Source organism: Sceloporus occidentalis, unplaced genomic scaffold (genome assembly GCF_023333645.1).
Source record: "Sceloporus occidentalis isolate IW3139 unplaced genomic scaffold, rSceOcc1.0.p SCAF_10, whole genome shotgun sequence".
NCBI lineage: Eukaryota > Metazoa > Chordata > Lepidosauria > Squamata > Phrynosomatidae > Sceloporus > Sceloporus occidentalis.
The window spans coordinates 14,578,340-14,595,389 of record NW_028316990.1 but is presented as its reverse complement, the minus strand read 5'-3'; the positions used below and the strand labels follow the sequence as shown (position 1 = coordinate 14,595,389).

At 41.8% G+C, this 17,050-nt stretch overlaps 1 protein-coding gene across 2 annotated transcripts in view; it reads right to left on the bottom strand.

Moving 5' to 3' along the window:
* Positions 1 to 2,012: 2,012 nt before the first annotated feature.
* Positions 2,013 to 17,050, bottom strand: part of EDC4 (enhancer of mRNA decapping 4) — a 29,951-nt gene continuing 14,913 nt past the window's right edge. Inside the window, exons 16-29 of one of the 2 annotated variants that reach the window (XM_089539502.1) lie at positions 16,906 to 16,994; positions 15,205 to 15,358; positions 13,888 to 14,351; positions 12,884 to 12,982; positions 11,345 to 11,497; positions 9,926 to 9,968; positions 8,930 to 9,110; positions 7,901 to 8,056; positions 7,151 to 7,266; positions 6,660 to 6,825; positions 5,914 to 6,100; positions 4,950 to 5,169; positions 3,419 to 3,582; positions 2,013 to 2,888 (exon numbers count right to left, since the gene is read on the bottom strand). In XM_089539502.1, coding sequence (XP_089395628.1) covers positions 2,696 to 2,888; positions 3,419 to 3,582; positions 4,950 to 5,169; positions 5,914 to 6,100; positions 6,660 to 6,825; positions 7,151 to 7,266; positions 7,901 to 8,056; positions 8,930 to 9,110; positions 9,926 to 9,968; positions 11,345 to 11,497; positions 12,884 to 12,982; positions 13,888 to 14,351; positions 15,205 to 15,358; positions 16,906 to 16,994 — 2,385 coding nt within the window. In that variant the 3' untranslated portion in view covers positions 2,013 to 2,695. The remainder of the gene's footprint in view (positions 2,889 to 3,418; positions 3,583 to 4,949; positions 5,170 to 5,913; positions 6,101 to 6,659; positions 6,826 to 7,150; positions 7,267 to 7,900; positions 8,057 to 8,929; positions 9,111 to 9,925; positions 9,969 to 11,344; positions 11,498 to 12,883; positions 12,983 to 13,887; positions 14,352 to 15,204; positions 15,359 to 16,905; positions 16,995 to 17,050) is intronic. The other variant, XM_089539503.1, reaches the window with a different exon arrangement.

The window sequence follows — 17,050 nt, the reverse complement described above, 5'->3', positions numbered from 1 at the left end:
TTTAATGTACCCATTTGGATATAATTTCTCCAGCAGAGTAATTTCTGAATTACTAATACATTGTGGATTATGGTACCATCTATGTGTAACATTTAACACACACTCTTTAGCCTGTGCAGAGATAGTTTTATACGAGTGTAATGATCCCTACCAGAGATGAGTTGCAAAACACTGAAACAGTCACACTAAGTATAGATATACCTCAGTTAACAAAGCAGATGCATCCCTGGCCGTTATTCTTTAATAGAGAATTTAGTACCAGAGTCAGGAATAACATGGAAAGAATAGGGTTCCTATTGTGCAAAATGAGCACGATAATTCGTTTCAGCAAAATTTGTATTTAAAACTAAATAATATGCACATGTGTAATGGAACAATCAGATCAGGTAAGGGTTAATGCTTAAGATGCTCAGATAGTTGTAGTTAACTTAAAAGTAAGTGTGCATCCTAGGGGCTATATACAATATGTGTGTGCCAAAACCTTTTGCTACAGGAGCTGGGCTGCAAGCTGAGTTTGTGCCTTCCAGCTTGTGAGAGAGGCATGAAATTCCCTGTGAGCCTTATATCAGAGTGCATTGAATGTGCCCAGGGAGGGGCAGTTGTACTATTTATTTAGAGTATTTATACCCCACTTTTCAGCCAAAAGGCTCTGAGCGGCTGCCACTATGCAAATTTAAAAGCAGTTGGTAGAAAAAGACAACCCAGTATTGCGATTATACCAGTCACAAAATACAGGTGAAACCCAGGAAGCTTTCTTATTCACCAGTGACAAGTGCACAGCCTAGGGATGTGAGATGTTGCCACATCTGCCTCAGTGCCCAAAAAGCCTGATGCCCTGGCAAGAAGATTAATCTCATTGGGATGTCACAGCTCTAAGGCCTGTTAAATGGCTTTCTTGCTCTTTGGTTGGGAGCAAACAGGACCAAGTCTAGAGGGCTATAGAAAATGGGACTGGATTTAATTAAAATTTAAATTCTCATTGATATTCCAGTGTTTATAAGGGTGTGTGTTTTAAGACTACACCTGTTCTCTCTCCCCAGGTAGGAACACTTCCAGTGGAGGAAGGTGAAGACCACTCTTGCAAAACAAGTTAACTGACTGCTCACAAAGTGGGTCTAAAAATCCTTATCAGCAAGGCTGTTGACTGGCTGATTTTGGGAGCTGTAATGATAAATTAGAGAGCCAGTGTGGTGTACTGGTTTGAGTGATGGATGTCTTTGGAGACCAGCTCAGCCATGAAACCCACTGGGATATCCAGAGTTCTTTACCAGAGAAGAACGGAGGAAGGAGTACCTATGAACCTACCTTGTACAGAGTTATCACAATTGAGCCATTTGGTGGTCCAACCAGCCATGGGTCTGTGAGGGAAGCTGCCAGGGTAGATTCTTCTGGAATTACCCACTTCCCTGCTGTCTCCTGGCCTCTGTTCTGAGTTAAGGAATTCAGAAGGAAAGACCAGAACTCCATCAGTGCTTGCAAAATGTCATGAGTTCAGTCTGTGGCTTCTGCAGTCAAATCCAACCAAGAGTGCCTTTAACCAAAGTCAAAGCAGTGGCAAACATTTCTGACTCTGTTATAGTCATGGCAAAATTACTCCCTTTTGTGCTAAAGCCACTGGGTGACTTTGGGCAAGTCACACTCTCCCAGCCTCAGGGGAAGGCAATGGCAAATGTCCTCTGAACAAATGTTGCCAAGAAAACCCCATGATAGGTTCACTTCATGGTCATCATAAGTCAGAAACGATCTGAAGACACACAACAGCAATGATAAATCAACTTGCCCAAGTTCTGGGTTCAAGGGCTGCAGGTGGCACAGTCCTAACTCTCTCTCTCTCTCTTTCTGTGCACAGTCAGTGTCCCTTCTCTCCTCTTTGATGCCAGCATGATGCCAGAAATTTCACTTTGTGGGAAATGTCTCCATTCAGCTTGACTACTATAAACACAGCCAGCACCAATTAAGACAGTGAACTGGTTAGTCCCAATCAGACTCTACCAAGGAACAGAAGCAGCAACTTTTTTCTTCCAAAAAGTTATTTATTTTTTTAAACATTATTCAAAAATGAAAGGTTAAGATTCTAGATAAAAAGGAGTAGGAGGGAAATAGTAACATGGTGTAAAAGGCAAAACCAAAACCAAACCTAAAGGACTTGTCTGAGCCACAAACATGTTCCATCACACAAAGAACCAGCACTACTTTGCATGATGGGTGTGCTTCATATCACTTCCCCAACTCCAAAGCTGCACAAGTAGAAACAAAGCCTTACCAGGGCTGCTGTGTAATTCTAAAACCTGTCCTTACTATGGACAGGTACTTCTGTGATCTTTTTACTTTAGCTGGGCACACAGCCCCCTTTCCCATAATATGAGAATACGCTCCTCCCAACTTCCCAAACTCTTAAGGGGGTTTCCACACTATAAAATAGGAGGAGGATGGGATTAGTCTCTCTCCCTCTTTCTCTTCCTCTCTCCCCACTTTAAATTGTAGGGATACAGATGTACAGTGGGTTGGGGGTCTGCTTGCACAGAAAAATAAGTGTATTTCAGATTATATAAGTAACACAGCTGGGCTTGGACAGCCCTTTATAGCCATTCACACATATTGTGTGGATGCACTTTTCTTCTTGCATGAATTTTTAGATAACTAAAAAGAAAAAGCAGCCACATTTGGTTAGCAATGATGGATGGTCAAAGCCTTGTTAGGACATGCTGGGAGTGACCAGGCCTTGAAGCATGATCATGAGCCGGCGGGCAGGCTTGCTCAGGCTGTTGTGAGGCTCTGCCTGCAGGAACTGGAAGAGCTTCTGTCGCACCTGATTCATAACCGAGCCCATGTGGTCACGGGTTATGGGGTCACTGTGGTCTAGATGCATCACTGCCTCTTCCAAGTAACTGTATAAAAGAGAGCACAAAGCACATGTTTAGTAAGTTTTAGTTATGTGGCTATAGAAGCCACACAAAGAGCTCAGGGCCACAGAAAGAAAGGAGAGGGATGGAGTCTGGTGCCATGTCAAAAGGCATAACTCCTATCAGACCCATCTGGAATGGCCAAAGTCAGGGATTATAGAGAGCTGTAATCCAAAACATTTGGAAGCACTAAGTCTCCTAATAAGTCACTATCATTTTATGGAAGTACAGGAAAAAGGCAAAAGCAATAATATTTCAGGGTGTTTTATTAAAAAAAGGAAAGAAAAAAATTGTTTCTCATGAATGCAAAGTTGTGCTTGAAAGTGAAATGTAGCAATGCCTATTAATCTCCAAAATCAAAGTCTACTGAGTAACATCTCCACTGAGACTTCAACATCCATTACAGATCTCTTATATATCCATAAGCAGCAAAAGCAAAATTACACCAAATTAGAGAAATGCACGAAAATATTTTACCTACAGAGAAATAGTTCTCACCCTTTCGCCATACTCACTTGAGTTTAAGTTCTGTCCGGGCTCCTAAATCTGAAGAAAGCTGCTGAATTAGAGACAGGAGGACGGGCTGGGACAATGGACATGGATGCTGCCCAAACACTTGCTGAGGATCAACCGTCTCACAAACATAAAGGACCAGGTTCAAATCTGCAGCGGTGAGAGCCTGCAAGAAGAAAAGCAGTCACACAATACTATGGCATGATGGGAAAGCTGCACCTCTGGCTTTACTAGATGAACAAGCCTTTGGGCACAATAACTGACTGGGCACTCTTGTCCATCCATCCCTACTTCTGCTAATACATTATATTTATTTAATCTTTTCTTCCAAATAATTGTAGGCCTTCCATGCCAGGGACAGACACAAACATCAGACTCTTATTGGGACAGCAAGCGTAGAGCAAATGAAAGGGGAACCATTAAAATCTTGGAAATCTTATGTTTTGGACTACAACTCCCCAAATCTCCTCGCTAGCAGGGTTAGTGATCACACTGCCTGGGAGTTTCTGGAAGTTGTAAACCAAACGTAACATTTCCAGACTCTGAAAAGGTGCATGTAAGAGGCCATTTTCATATGTTACAGTTCAGGGAGCACTTGCTATACCTATGCTCAAAATCGCCAGCATGGATATGAAATCTCTTCCCCTAAAGATGTAAGAGCAAACATTCTTCCAGGAAATCTGCCAAATGGGCTGTGAAGCTAATAACCTTGTGCAGAGAATAATACAAAGGCGTGGGCATTTACATTCACCTTGCCCACAGCTCTGAGAGTTGACAAAATCTGGTTTCTTGAGCATCTTGCCAGAAAGCTGCCACAGGTGAGAAGTATGTAGCAACCAATGGGGTCTAGGACTCCATATAACTTCTGTAAAATGGAGATCTACTTGACTTTGTAAATGCATGGTGTATTTTTAGTCCTGTGTTAGACTTCAGTCTCTCTCCTATTTAGATTGAAATCCTATTTAGAGTTAAATTATTGGATTAGGTAAGTGTATTTGTAATGTTTCATACTAAAGTTTGTAAATAAATCAGTACTTTTTAATTATGAACACTACAGTAATTTGTAGTTGTTACTTGTGTTGTTATATGTCATCTGCTGTTCAACTGTAAACACTGCAAGTTGCTTTGGGCACTCCTGAAAACAGGAGGTGGAGATTGACCTTTCCAAGCCCTGCATGCAAATAAAAAAGAGTGGGCAAAAATAACCAACCTATTTGTTTCTCTGAACACACAGCATACAGGGTGGTGAGGTGGATATATATGCATCAGCCTGACTGTGTAGTCCTGTTTCAATTTTAGACTGTGAAATATAAAACTAGTGCTCTAGGTTCCCTTTTATTGGTTGAACAGCAGCCCCTTTAAAGGTAACTTTCAGAAAGCTACAGCCAATAGCAAGACACCACTGGGTGTGCTTAAAGCACAGCATTACAAATCCTTTAATATGAGACTCCCACTCAACACCATTATTTCTTTGGTGGGCTCAGGTCTTTCAGTGGGCAGCTGAAGAGACAACCTTGTTGGAAGGAAGAATACCTGCTGAAAGGCTTGATTCAGGTGTCCCTGCTGTAACAGTTGCAGCACATGTGCCTGCTGAGACTGAAAGTCTAGGTGAGTGGCAGGTATAGGTGTGCCTGCAGCAGAGCGCATTGCCTGCATGATACTGGAGGTGACAGCTGCCTGCTGCTCCTTCATGGCCATGCTCACTTCTCCTTTGATCACTCGCTGCACCTGGGCCAGGATGGATTCTTGCATGCTGAAGAAAACAGAGAAATGAGAATGGTTGTGTGTGGATCCTATAATACATTCTCTCTGTCTGTAATGTACAAATAGAAAAGATGTATATTGTGCACCCATTTAAGGATGGCACCACTTAATTTGCCCATAACACAACAAGGCCAAGATCCTACATCCTACAAGCATGAGAGCGTGAATATTTGTTTGTGCAATTTCATGTCCCCCTCCTATCATGTCAGCAGGTTACTGTTGCTACTGACCACCAGTGAGGAGGAAAAGAAGCAAGGATGAGCTCACAGATGACTGCAGCCTCTTTTCCCTTCCTCTCAGACCCAGACTGCTGCATTTTAATTGTCTGAACTGTTTCTTCATTTCCTACTCATGTAGGCAAAGTTATGGAATTAACAGATATACTACATACTCTAAAATCCAAACACAACAAGAGGGCCACAGTTATTAGTACCTGCTTTATATCACTTATGCTTTATAAATACATTACATTAAACTGGGCACAGATGGATATATCAATTCTCAACTAGTAGAAAGATAGGGCAGCTCCCAACATTGCACTAGTGAAGAGCATTGTGTCCAACCAGCCAGTTACAAATGTCATATGTGCAAAGGGTTGGTTCAGTTTATTTGTGTGGTTTTGGATATGGCAAGAGCCCATGACTAGTAATATGCCTTTGTTTACGCATGGTACCAATGTAGTGAGAATGTCTTCTATATTGAGATATGCATATCACCCCCCTTCCAAACTCACTTGCCCACGACAACATGGAGCTGATGTTGCACCTCAGTATGCACACTGGTTGCAATGGTGGATGCCATTTGATCGGTGGTGCTCTGAAATGAGGTGACCAGCTGTCGGAGCTGGTTCAGCTGTGAGTCCCGGGCATCCTGGTCTCGTGCTTTCTTATTCTTCATATGAGTCTCCAGCTGCTGAATATCTATTGGAAGATTCACAAACACTCAATCCATAGGAGGGAATAAAAATAGAACAGGCATACAAGAGCTTAATATAATGTGTTTCATTTTATTTCTACTATTCTGCACATGGATCTGGATGAACAAGTAACACCCATCTAGAAAGCTTTTGTAACACTGTCCAAAGTATAAGCCCAGTAGTGTATTCTCACCTACATTTCCTACAAAGTGCTACATTACACATTTATATGGCCTGCTCCATTTCCAAAGATTCAGGACAGTAAGAAGCAGGAAAGTGTCCCTTAAAAAAATGTCATCAAAATCCCCTCAAGGTAGGACTCCTGAGCTGCCAGCTTAACTGTGAACCCTAAAAGCCAACCCAAACAGAAGGACTTTCAAAGATTTCCAAAAATGCTCTGGCAAACTCCCAAAGAGAGGAAATCCCATAGCTATGGAACAATTATTGAGAATGCTGAAACAGTTCCTAAATGGTATAACTAAGAAGACACTTTTCTACATTATTCTAACAACCAATAATCATCCAGTGCAACAAATCAGGCTGACAGTGTGTGAATGACATACATTCTTGTGTGCCTTGCTTGAAGGTGTCGTTGATTTGCTGAAACATGGACTGACAGCTCTTCTCAAAAGCAGGCAGCACCACGCTCTGAAACGCCTCCCGGTACGCTGACTGCATGGGCCCTTGCAAGGTATCAGCAGCTGCCCGGGCAATAGCATCTGTTAGATTCTGAAATTAAAGCACAGGCACAGCCTGGAAGTTGAAGATAGTTTAAACTTCTCAGCATGCTGAGTTTTTTGGAAGGTGATTGTTTAAGGTTTGAAGGCTGGAGGTATTTTGTGAAAATCTGCCACTCCCGAAAGCTTGCAAGTGTGATGATTATAAGATTTTTGGGGCGTTTTTGCACCTGAAAAAAACTGGTACACATGTGCAGGGGCATGAGGAAGCACAAAAAAGGTACTGAAGGGTCATATGTGGTCTATGGGCTACATTTTCTATTTTCAAGCTGACAGATAAAAGGAACCTGCTCCCAGCAAATGAGGTCCATTGTTACCTTTGATTTCACCAGCTTGGTGACATTCTCCTTCAATGTCCCCTCAACAGCTGTAAGCTTGTTCGCAATGGTGTTACTCAGCTGCCCAGTGATAGGATCCAAGGTCTTGGAAATGCCTGGTTAGCACAAGACAGCAAGATAACATTATCAGCCCCCCTCTTTTCCCCATAAATGGCAAGCTGTAGGATGATGGGAGCAGAAACAGATGGGCTATTCCTGTAAATTAAGATAGGGAACATGTAACCTTCTATATACTAATGGACTGCAAGTCTCATCATCAATCACCCCTGGCTATGCTGGTGGAAGCTGTGGTGCAACTTCCACACTGAAATGTGTAGACCCACATTTGCTGCTCCTATTATAAACTATGGCATTTATCCTTCCTGTCTGTTTAAGTGGCTCAAGGTACCATCTTTACCACTCCTGCCTAACAGGGCAAGAAAGAGGAAGAAGCCATCTCATCTCAGGATTTTCACACTTTGTCTGTTGGGAAACAATGGCATTTATCCTTTCTGCCTGATTAACCATCTCAGAAGTAGAGAGAAACTGAGAGGAGTCACTAGTGCACCAGAGGAGAATCACAGACTCCTCTCTAAACAGAACTTGATAACCAGGATGTTCACTGAGTTGACTCTATCTTCTTTGCAGCCTCAGCATTCTGAAACCAAATGTCTTCTGAGCATTCTGAGATCCCCTCTACTTTCAATCTCTGAAGAGGACTGCTAGGCAAATTTGAAGTGTGAAACTTACAAGGAGGCACCGTCTTCTTCATCTCTTCACGGATGGTCCTTTCCAGCCGGCTGCAAGCAGCTGTGGAGAGGGACTGGGAAAGCTGTTGGGATAGGTGCTCCTGCAGTTGCCCACTACGCTGTTGTCCCTCAGCTAAGGCCTGTTCCAACCTTCGCTCTGAAAACAAGAGAATTAAGGAACACAAAGAAACTGGCAAGAACTCAGAAGGTACCACACATGATTCACAGAAAAAAGGTCCTAGGTCCAAACTCTACCTTAGGGTCTCAGAAAAAAGGACCAGGTAGAAAAGTAATGGAAGGGACCACTGCCCGACACTATGAGGAGTTACTGCCAAATACAGTAGAGAATATAAGGAGGATGTTCTCTTGATATCCAATAGAAGCACCATCACAACCAAAATCAGCAATAAATGTGTATGTGTGCAAACCGGCGTATACCACATTTCAAGTGCTTTAGAACCTGTTTCACTGGATTGCTGTGAGGATAAGACTGTTACGTCTGCCTCCTGTGGAATCCTGGGATTTGCAGTTTAGGGAGGGACATTTAAAATTCTCAACCAGAGAGCTCTTAAGCCTCACTAAATTACAAACCCTAGAATTCCACAGGAGGCAGTCACAGCAGTTAAAGTAGAATTAATAGCGCTGCAACAGTGTAGTGTAATATTGGCCAAAGTCTTGGAAGATCCAGATTCTAGTCCCAAGGAGTCATGAAATTCACTGGGTGACCTTGGGTTTGTTTCTCTTTCTCTCTCATTCTGATCAATGTTAGAGGGCTGTTGTGGAGACCAAAGAGGGAACACACCACCTTGAGTGCAATGGAAGAAGAATAAATATAACTATCAATAATCAGATATTATGCCCTAAACAAGGCTGCCAGAAACATTTAATCACAGTAACTTTAAAAGGGAGACATGGAAGACTGCTAGGGACATGGACAAAGAATGCACACTACAGTTCCCAAGACTCTCAACTGAATGGGACAAACTGCAAAGAAAGAAGATGCCAGAAGGCATTTTCCTAGGAAGGATACGCTCCTGCTCTTGCTGAGATTCTGCCACTCTTTCTATGTGGCCCATAAGGGAGCTCTGCACAGTGTCCAAGTGATCACTTAACCTCTGCATTAGCTCCATCTGGTTTTGTCTCAGTTCCGCAATTTCCCTCTGCTGTGTCCTCAGCAATGACATCAGTTCATCCTGGTACTCTGGAGCAACCTAATAGAAGGCGAGACAGGAAAAACAGCAGCACTCTGTGATTCTGACACATCCTACTTCTACATAAGTATGTAGGAGAAAAATATACATAGGAAATCAAAAGCATTGCCAAGGAACTGACTATCCCAAGGCAAAGATATGGCAATGCTTAAAAACAATGGGCTAACCCTAGGCTATTAATTTATCCCAAATGAGTTCTACAGCATGAAAACTGCAAGCAAACTACATGAAACCAATATCCATAGAATCATTTGGGAAGGAACATCAATCCCAATCAATGTACTCTGTTTCAATACTGGGCGAGTCTAAAGCCAGGGAAAAGCATCACAAAATGTTCAAGTTAACTGATCAAATTCTTCCCTTTGTGTGGATTTTAACATTTTGGATATCTAGTTTACTAAGTAGTTCCCCAGCCTGGTATTTTCAGGTTTACACTGTGTTTGTCAGGATGATAAAGCAGAGGTTAGAATTCAGGTCACATGAGGTTTCAGTGTGACATCACTGCAGTTTCAGAAAGGCAAGCAAACACAGGCTCATACCTTCCTTTGATGCAGCGAAAGCATTTTGACCATGTGAAAAGATCTCTTCTTAATATAATCTCTGCATTTCTGGATTCCCAAAACAAAATTCAAACAATGTACTAGAGCCATTTGTCAAAATCTAGTGTTCATAATCTTAATCACCCTCTCCCTGCTCCTCTCCCCTTTTTGAGCCCTGAGCCTGTGCAATTCTAGAAGAACAGAAGTGCATTGTTTATGAAGAAGATGACTTGAACATCTTGACGTGCATGGAGGCTCATGAAGAAAGACACTAACCTGCTGATCAAAGGATCTTGGGGACTGTGATACATCCCTGGAACTGAAGAGAAAGTGTATTTATCATCACCACCATCATCACCACCACCATGACCAAGAGCAATAAAACACAAAATATCACAAATCTTACCAAAAAAAAACTACACAAAAAAGAAATATACATACGTCTGAATACTACTGACATTCTCAACTACAGCTGGCCTTTTGTGGAGCTTGTACAACCTCATTCATGTGTTTTGTCTCTCAGTGTGCCGTCTGGGTGTGGGGGAGAAGATGGACAGGAGTATAGCAGAGGTAGCCTCTGAGAGAGATGGATGTGTTGTGGTGCCAAGGTGGGTAAGAGGTACAGGGTGGGTTTATTGGTGGGAAAGATGACAGGCAGGAGGAGGGCAAGAAAGACAGGCTGCTACTCTTGCCACTGGCCTGGTCCTGTGAGGTCTTCCATATCTAGGGCCTTTTCTAGCTCTGGTAGTGAGCAACAGCTACAAACTCAGCAATAATCAAATCTACTGAAGTTAAAGCAAAACTGAGGCCTGACTATAGAGTAGATCTACTGAGTCACTGGGACTAATATGAGCATTGATTCATAACTGATTCATAATTCAACAATAAGTACCAATTAGGTGGTATTACCAATAAGAATCAGATTCAGATTACATAAATAAATGTTTGAGTAATTCTAAGCTTCTATCAATAATGAAGTCTTCTTAATTTTCTTTTCATAATCAACAAGATATAAACAACTCAATCTCTACTTGAAATATGTACAGCAATGACACAAAAATGTATATTTGTGACTATTAATTATATTAAGAAAAAGAGCCCTCCCTCCAGTCCATCTGCCTTGGTTCAGGCCTCAGAGGGAGAGAAGAATGCTGGACCTGATCCCCTCCCTGCCACCATTCCCTTCTCCTTTTGTGTCGTGTCTTTTTAGATTGTAAGCCTGAAGGCAGGGAACTGTCTATTATCCCCTGTTGTAAACCGCTTGAATTCCCAGTGATTGGGCGGCATATAAATAAATCCCATTATTATTATTATTATTGTTGTTGTTGTTATTATTATTATTATTATTATTTTCTATTTCATATTTAAGATGCAACATCCAAAGCTATTCATTTTTTTTATTTTTTCCTGTCTGCAATAAAGAGAAGGGATGGATCTGATGCCAAAAGATGATAGCTTCTTCAAGACTACCAGTGAGCTCATGTCAGAAGTAAAATATCAAGCTATGACCTTGTGGACTTTCAACTCCCATCTCTCAATCACTGTCTTGCATAATGTGCCGAGACATCATGTTGTGACAATGAAGGAGAAAGAAAAGAGTTTAACAAAGGCATTTCTGTTCTTCTGGCTGTAAAGTAAAACATTGGGTTTCTGTAGAGTTGGATTTCTCCCCAAACTTACAGGATATGTACTTACTCATCATCTTTCTTCCCCTTCCTCTTAAGTTTTGGGGAGGCTCGAGGAGACACCTTGGCTTTCCAATCCTTCACAGGCAGCCGCTGGGCAGCCGCTTTGGCACTAAATCCACCTGACGTAGAAGCTAAGCTTGCAACTTCATCATCATGATCACTGCAAAAGGAAAAGAGCAGAAGTCAGGAAACTAGCACTACTGAGTAACACTTTCTCACAACCTTATGCTCAGCAGCAACAGAATAGAGTAGTCACTTACACTGAACTGTGGCAACACTATCTTCAGGGTCTGGTGCAACTGCAGCCATGCCAGAGCTGCACCAGGTGACACCAACCTCAAGGAAACCACTGGATGGCTCCTTTCTTAGAAGGAAGCTGATTCTATAGAAACCGGAGTTGAATTCAATACCATCAGATGTGGTACAAGGACTACACTCAGAATAAATGTACACTAATACAAATACCCTCACTTTGCATTTGTAAACACAAACTATCTAGCGTTCATAATGAGTCTCCAGTGAGCAAAGATGGACAGGCTGCATGACTTTAATTGCATTTCTTTTAAGTGGTCATCTGTGAGTCACACAACTGGGCATTCTGCACATGCATAGTACATCTTTGGAAACTTCTAAAATAGTTATATAAGCATTTTGGCGGTAGCTCTGCCCACCTCCAGTTCTACCTCTCATTGTTCCTGCTCATTTACCTCAGAAACCACGCGAGGCAGTGAACTATAACAGCCCCTAAAATAACTTTTGCAGAGCCATTTGTTGATGTACTAAAGAAAATGTTTCTGTCTGAATAGCATTCACAAGTCATTTTTTCTCCTCGCAGGGAGGTAGGATCCTTTCCCATAAATTCTGCTGATAAACTCCCATACAATCCATGTAGTTAGTGATTCTGAGGCTGGGAATGGATGAGAAGTAGAGCCTTTTTACCACTGTGCTGAGATTCTGGTCTTCCTTATCATCTGGTGCCAAGGATGAGACTGTGAAGTCTGAACCACAATGTAGCCAAATTTGATCAAAACTGTAAATATATCTGAATTGAAAGACACATCAGAGAGGTTCCTCCAATGCTTGCTCATATGGCAGACAAAAAGGAACTGAGGTTAATAAGTGGAAACAGTGAGGGATAAAGCTGGGGGTGGGATATAGCTTATGTAACTATTCTAGAAGATTCCGAAGATACACTGCACAGGTGCAGAATACCCAACAGATACCATGAAGAAGGATCACTTAATACAGGTGGTCACAATTTCCCTGGCCACTGCTGCATGGCAGATGAGAGCATTTGTGGTCTTTATGGAAGATGGTGCCCATCTCTATAGGAAAAACTTGAAAGTTACATTAAAAAATAAAATCCAAGTTCTTATTACTCATGATTCTGGGGAAAAAACTGAGTATGTACAAGCATATGTATTCAGTTCTGCATAGTACTGCCCTGAAGTTCATTGGCTTGCTGTATCCAAAAGTGTCAGATGAATTCAGTAAATTGCAACAGAGAGGGAGGAAGAGAGAGCAAGAGAGATGTACATCTCCATACCTTTGCTCAGCACTAGCATCCTGACTGTCATGCTGCAGCATATGGTAACTATGCCTGTGATAAGAGCTCTTGTGTTTTTCTTCAACTTCATTCCTGGGGCTAAGAAAAAAGAAGGGATCGTTGCATCAGACTAAATTTATTCAACCTCATTCATGCAAGTGGCAAGAGCCAATCACTCAGATATAAAACAACCTGTGGAGTTTTCTCTTTTCTGTGTAAAGTACCTGGTGTGTGTGTACTGTATGCCTAACTCAGATCTTATTTTCAATGGACTCTCACCAAACGTGAGTTTTTGAAGCCTAACCTGGACATGGACTTCAAATGGCAATTTGGGGAAAAGTGCTGACGTTAGGAAGAGAAGCAAGGGCAATTCTTCTACTAGTGATACGGCTGGGTGTACACAGAGCAGTGGTGCTTCACAGAAGGGGTGTCTGCTTACAAACTTCGTAAGCAGAAGATCTCAGACTCAATTCCTGCCACTTCTATTTTGAAAAAAAAAGGGAGAGAGAGAGAGAGAATCTAACAGGTCTGGAAAAGATCTGAGATCCTGAAGAGCTACCACCACCATTCCCTACTCTGAATACTGGGATAGAAGGCAGAAAAAAAGGAGTTAATTTTCAAACAGTATTATTTCTAGAGGACTAAGAGATAATAATGGCTTTTGGCTTTTAATACGATGTGATGGACTGAGCTTTTAACTGGGGCTAGTGTTGTTGTTTCTGATTTATGTTTTATATGTGTTTTTAAAAACTCTTTTTTACCTGCATTTTTAACCAGTGCTTTTTAAATAGAAATTTGATTTAATTGTGTCTTAACTTTTGTGCTGAAAAGCTTTTTAATTGTATTGTTTTTTTAAAAGGTTCTACACCACCTCGGCTCCCATGTTGCGAGAAAGGCAGGATATAAAATAAAAAGATAGACAGCCAAGTAAGGAAAGGTTAAGATGGTTCTTCATCCCATCCCACCCTGCCCTACCCAACAAGGAAGGAGAGAGAACAGATTACCTGTCTGCCATGCTGTTCCTGGTTTCTCTGGTGATGTCAGGAGCAGCTGGCCATGGCTGGCTCACATTAGTGTCAGAAGTCGCAGTTTCCTGAGGTAAGGCTGTCTCTAGCAGGGAGGGTGCGGTTAACATGTCCACCTCATTGGGAGCCATGTCTAAGGAGTGATGGCTATGCTCAGAACCATGTCGATTCCGGGGAGACAGCAAGTGCAAAGCTGATGCTGCAGAAGCCATGCTGTCTGTGTGATGGTTAGAATCCAGGACCTCTGTGGGGAGCCCTGAAGGAGCTGCACCAAAGCTGCGCTGCAGGGTCTCTGAAGCAATCTCGGGGATATCCTGAGACATGGCAGTCGAGGCCGAGGAAATGACGTCTGGGGAGCGTTCACGGGTAGGGGAAGACTGAGGTACCACCAGAGGCTCCACTTCTTGCCGCTCCAGCACATGCGTGGGGTTTTCTGGGGAAATCTTCAACAAAGAAAGAAAAGCTTTTTTTGTAACAAATTTGTTTGTCTGAGTACCTAGGAATCATACACCCAACTTTCTTGTCTGTTCTCTTTACCTTTTTCTCCACTGTTCATATTTATTCTAAAACTGGCTTTTTTGGCAGATGTCTCCAAAGTGATATATAATTAAAACACAATAAAAACAAAACAAAAATACTTTAAAGATTTATACACTTTAAGCATATGAGACAGTTTTGCAGGTTTTATTCAGCTTTTGTGATCTGAATCTTGGAACAGTGTGCATACCTGCTTGATTTTATCTTCAAAGCAAGATTGTTCAGGCTACAAGCTAGTGATTCACCCAAGTTCACCCAGTTAGCTTCACAGATATGCAAAGATTTAAACTCAGGTGTCCACTTACCTAGTACAATACTCTAATCACAATACTTCACCATATTAAATGTGTTGTATAGGGAATATTATCTTTGGTTGCTTATTTTTAATGAACAGATGAAAGAATAAGTAGCTAGTGAAGTATAGAAGTACATGTGCACAAAAGGGGCAAAGAAACGAGGGACTGATGAGATCACAGGAAGCAAAGAGCTATGTTACTTTTCTTATAGTTTGGTGTTACTGAATGCCAAGGGACAGCTGTGATTTTGGGGTTTTTTGTAGGCAGTGACCAAATGCTTTAAAATGCTCCTTTACGGATGCAACACTAGCAGGTGGCGAGGATTAATGGGCTAGAAATCAGTGGGTTAAATGGAGACTAGCAGAGTCAATAGTGAAGGAGCAGATGTTACCCAGAGAAAGAGGGGTGATGGCAGCAAAGGCAGAGAGAAAGCTTAAATATTAGGAAAAAGAAGTTACCCTACCGAGATGGGAACCTTTGGGGTCAATCTATCAGGAAGACCAGAGAGGAGAACTGAATGACTTCGTGGGCTTGTCTGGAGACTCCCACTACTGCTGCTCAGTCCAAGGCTGCCATCCAATTGCATCTTTGAGCTTGGAGATACCTCTTCAGCTGGCCTATAGCAGAAAGAAACCCAGAGAAATTACAGAGAGTAAGTAAGGGGGCATTTTCTTGGTGTGTTGGCATGGAAATTCAATTGGCAGATGTGAAGACATTAATAGTGGGAGTATATATAGCAATAAAAAACAAGAGTGATTTCCCCCCCAAAAATTATTACAAGAGATATTAAAGCAATCTTATGAAAACATAATAATCATGGGTGACTGGAAAAGGATAGTTGACCCCACATTGGATAGACGTTCAGAGAAAGAGTCTCCAGGATTAGCAGGATTTTTTGCTGGCTTTCAAGAAGAAATGGATTTGGGAGACATTCTGAGTGGTACTGATGCTGAGGGAGGGCGAGAGTGATCATGTTCTCCTGGAGTTTTTTTATACAGTGGAAAGGGAAAGCCAAGCATAGCTAGACATACATTCTAGACTTTGGGAAAGATGATTTCAGTAAATTTAGGAAAATACTGGGTGTGATTCCATGGTGAGGAACAGTAAAAGAGAAGGGAATTCAGAATGGATGGGAGTTTCTCAAAAGGGAGACACTGAAGGCACAATTTCAAACAGTTGCAATGAGGAGGAAAAATGGGAAGTGTCTCAAAAAACCAGGATGGGTGACTAAACTTTAAACTGAGCTAAGTTTTAAAAGGGACATGTCTAAGAAATGGAAAAGGGGGGTAATCACCAAAGAGGAATTCAAATAAATAGCTAGCATGTGAAGGGGTAAACTCAGAAAAGCTAAAGTGCAGAATGAATTTGCAAGATACTTTTAAGTCAAATTTCAAGTCAAGCCACCTCAATTCTATTGCCTAACGCATTTGCTGGTCCCCTCCAAGAAAAGCATCCTGCACTTTGGAGGTGAGTCTTGCCTGCTGCTCAAAGTGAATGGCGCTAGTAAGTCAGTCACTAAAAATATACAAGTCTCAAGTTGAGTTGAGTCAGTCTGTCATTGTTTCAAGCTCAAATCCAAGTAAAGTCACTGAAGTGACCTGAATCTAACTTAAGTTCAAGTCTACATTACTGGTCTTAACCATGAACACGTCTCACTCTCTGTACATAAGAAACCAGAAAATCATTGTCCACAAATTCCTTATCTGATAAATAACACTGTTGGCTCTGTTCTTCTGTATCGGATGTGGCAACTAACAACTGTGTCAGACATTGGTCTATAACTGCTATAACCCCTCAGTACTGACTCTGCTGGCTAGAGCTAATGGGAGGTGTAGTTCAACAAGAAGTTGCCCACCTGTTAATCATGCTCTCTTCTCCACATTACAATCGTATTCCAAGTAATAATGTTCCTTCCTCCCTGCCATAAAGTCCATTCCCACCTCATTCTAGGAAAATTTTGGAGAATGAGGGAAGAGAGAGAAGAGTTTCTGATAGAAAGGCTACTACTCCCTGGGAACAGGGTAGGATATTTGGCAATTCTTGGCTAAGAAAATCTGCATTAATCAGCTCCCTTGAGAATTCCTGCAGAATTAGTTCATTTGATAGATGCTTCTGAATGAAAGCAGAAAATTGGATGGAACCAGGAAGAAATCTTTGGACTTACCTAGGAATTGGGGGCTCGCTAACAGAAGAACTGCTCATGGTAGTGACAGCTGTGAGCGAACTGATGCTGCTTCCAGGTGATCCTGTGATCTGGCATAAAGAATACATGAGATCAGAAGAGAATTTGCTATTATTTTACTTAGATA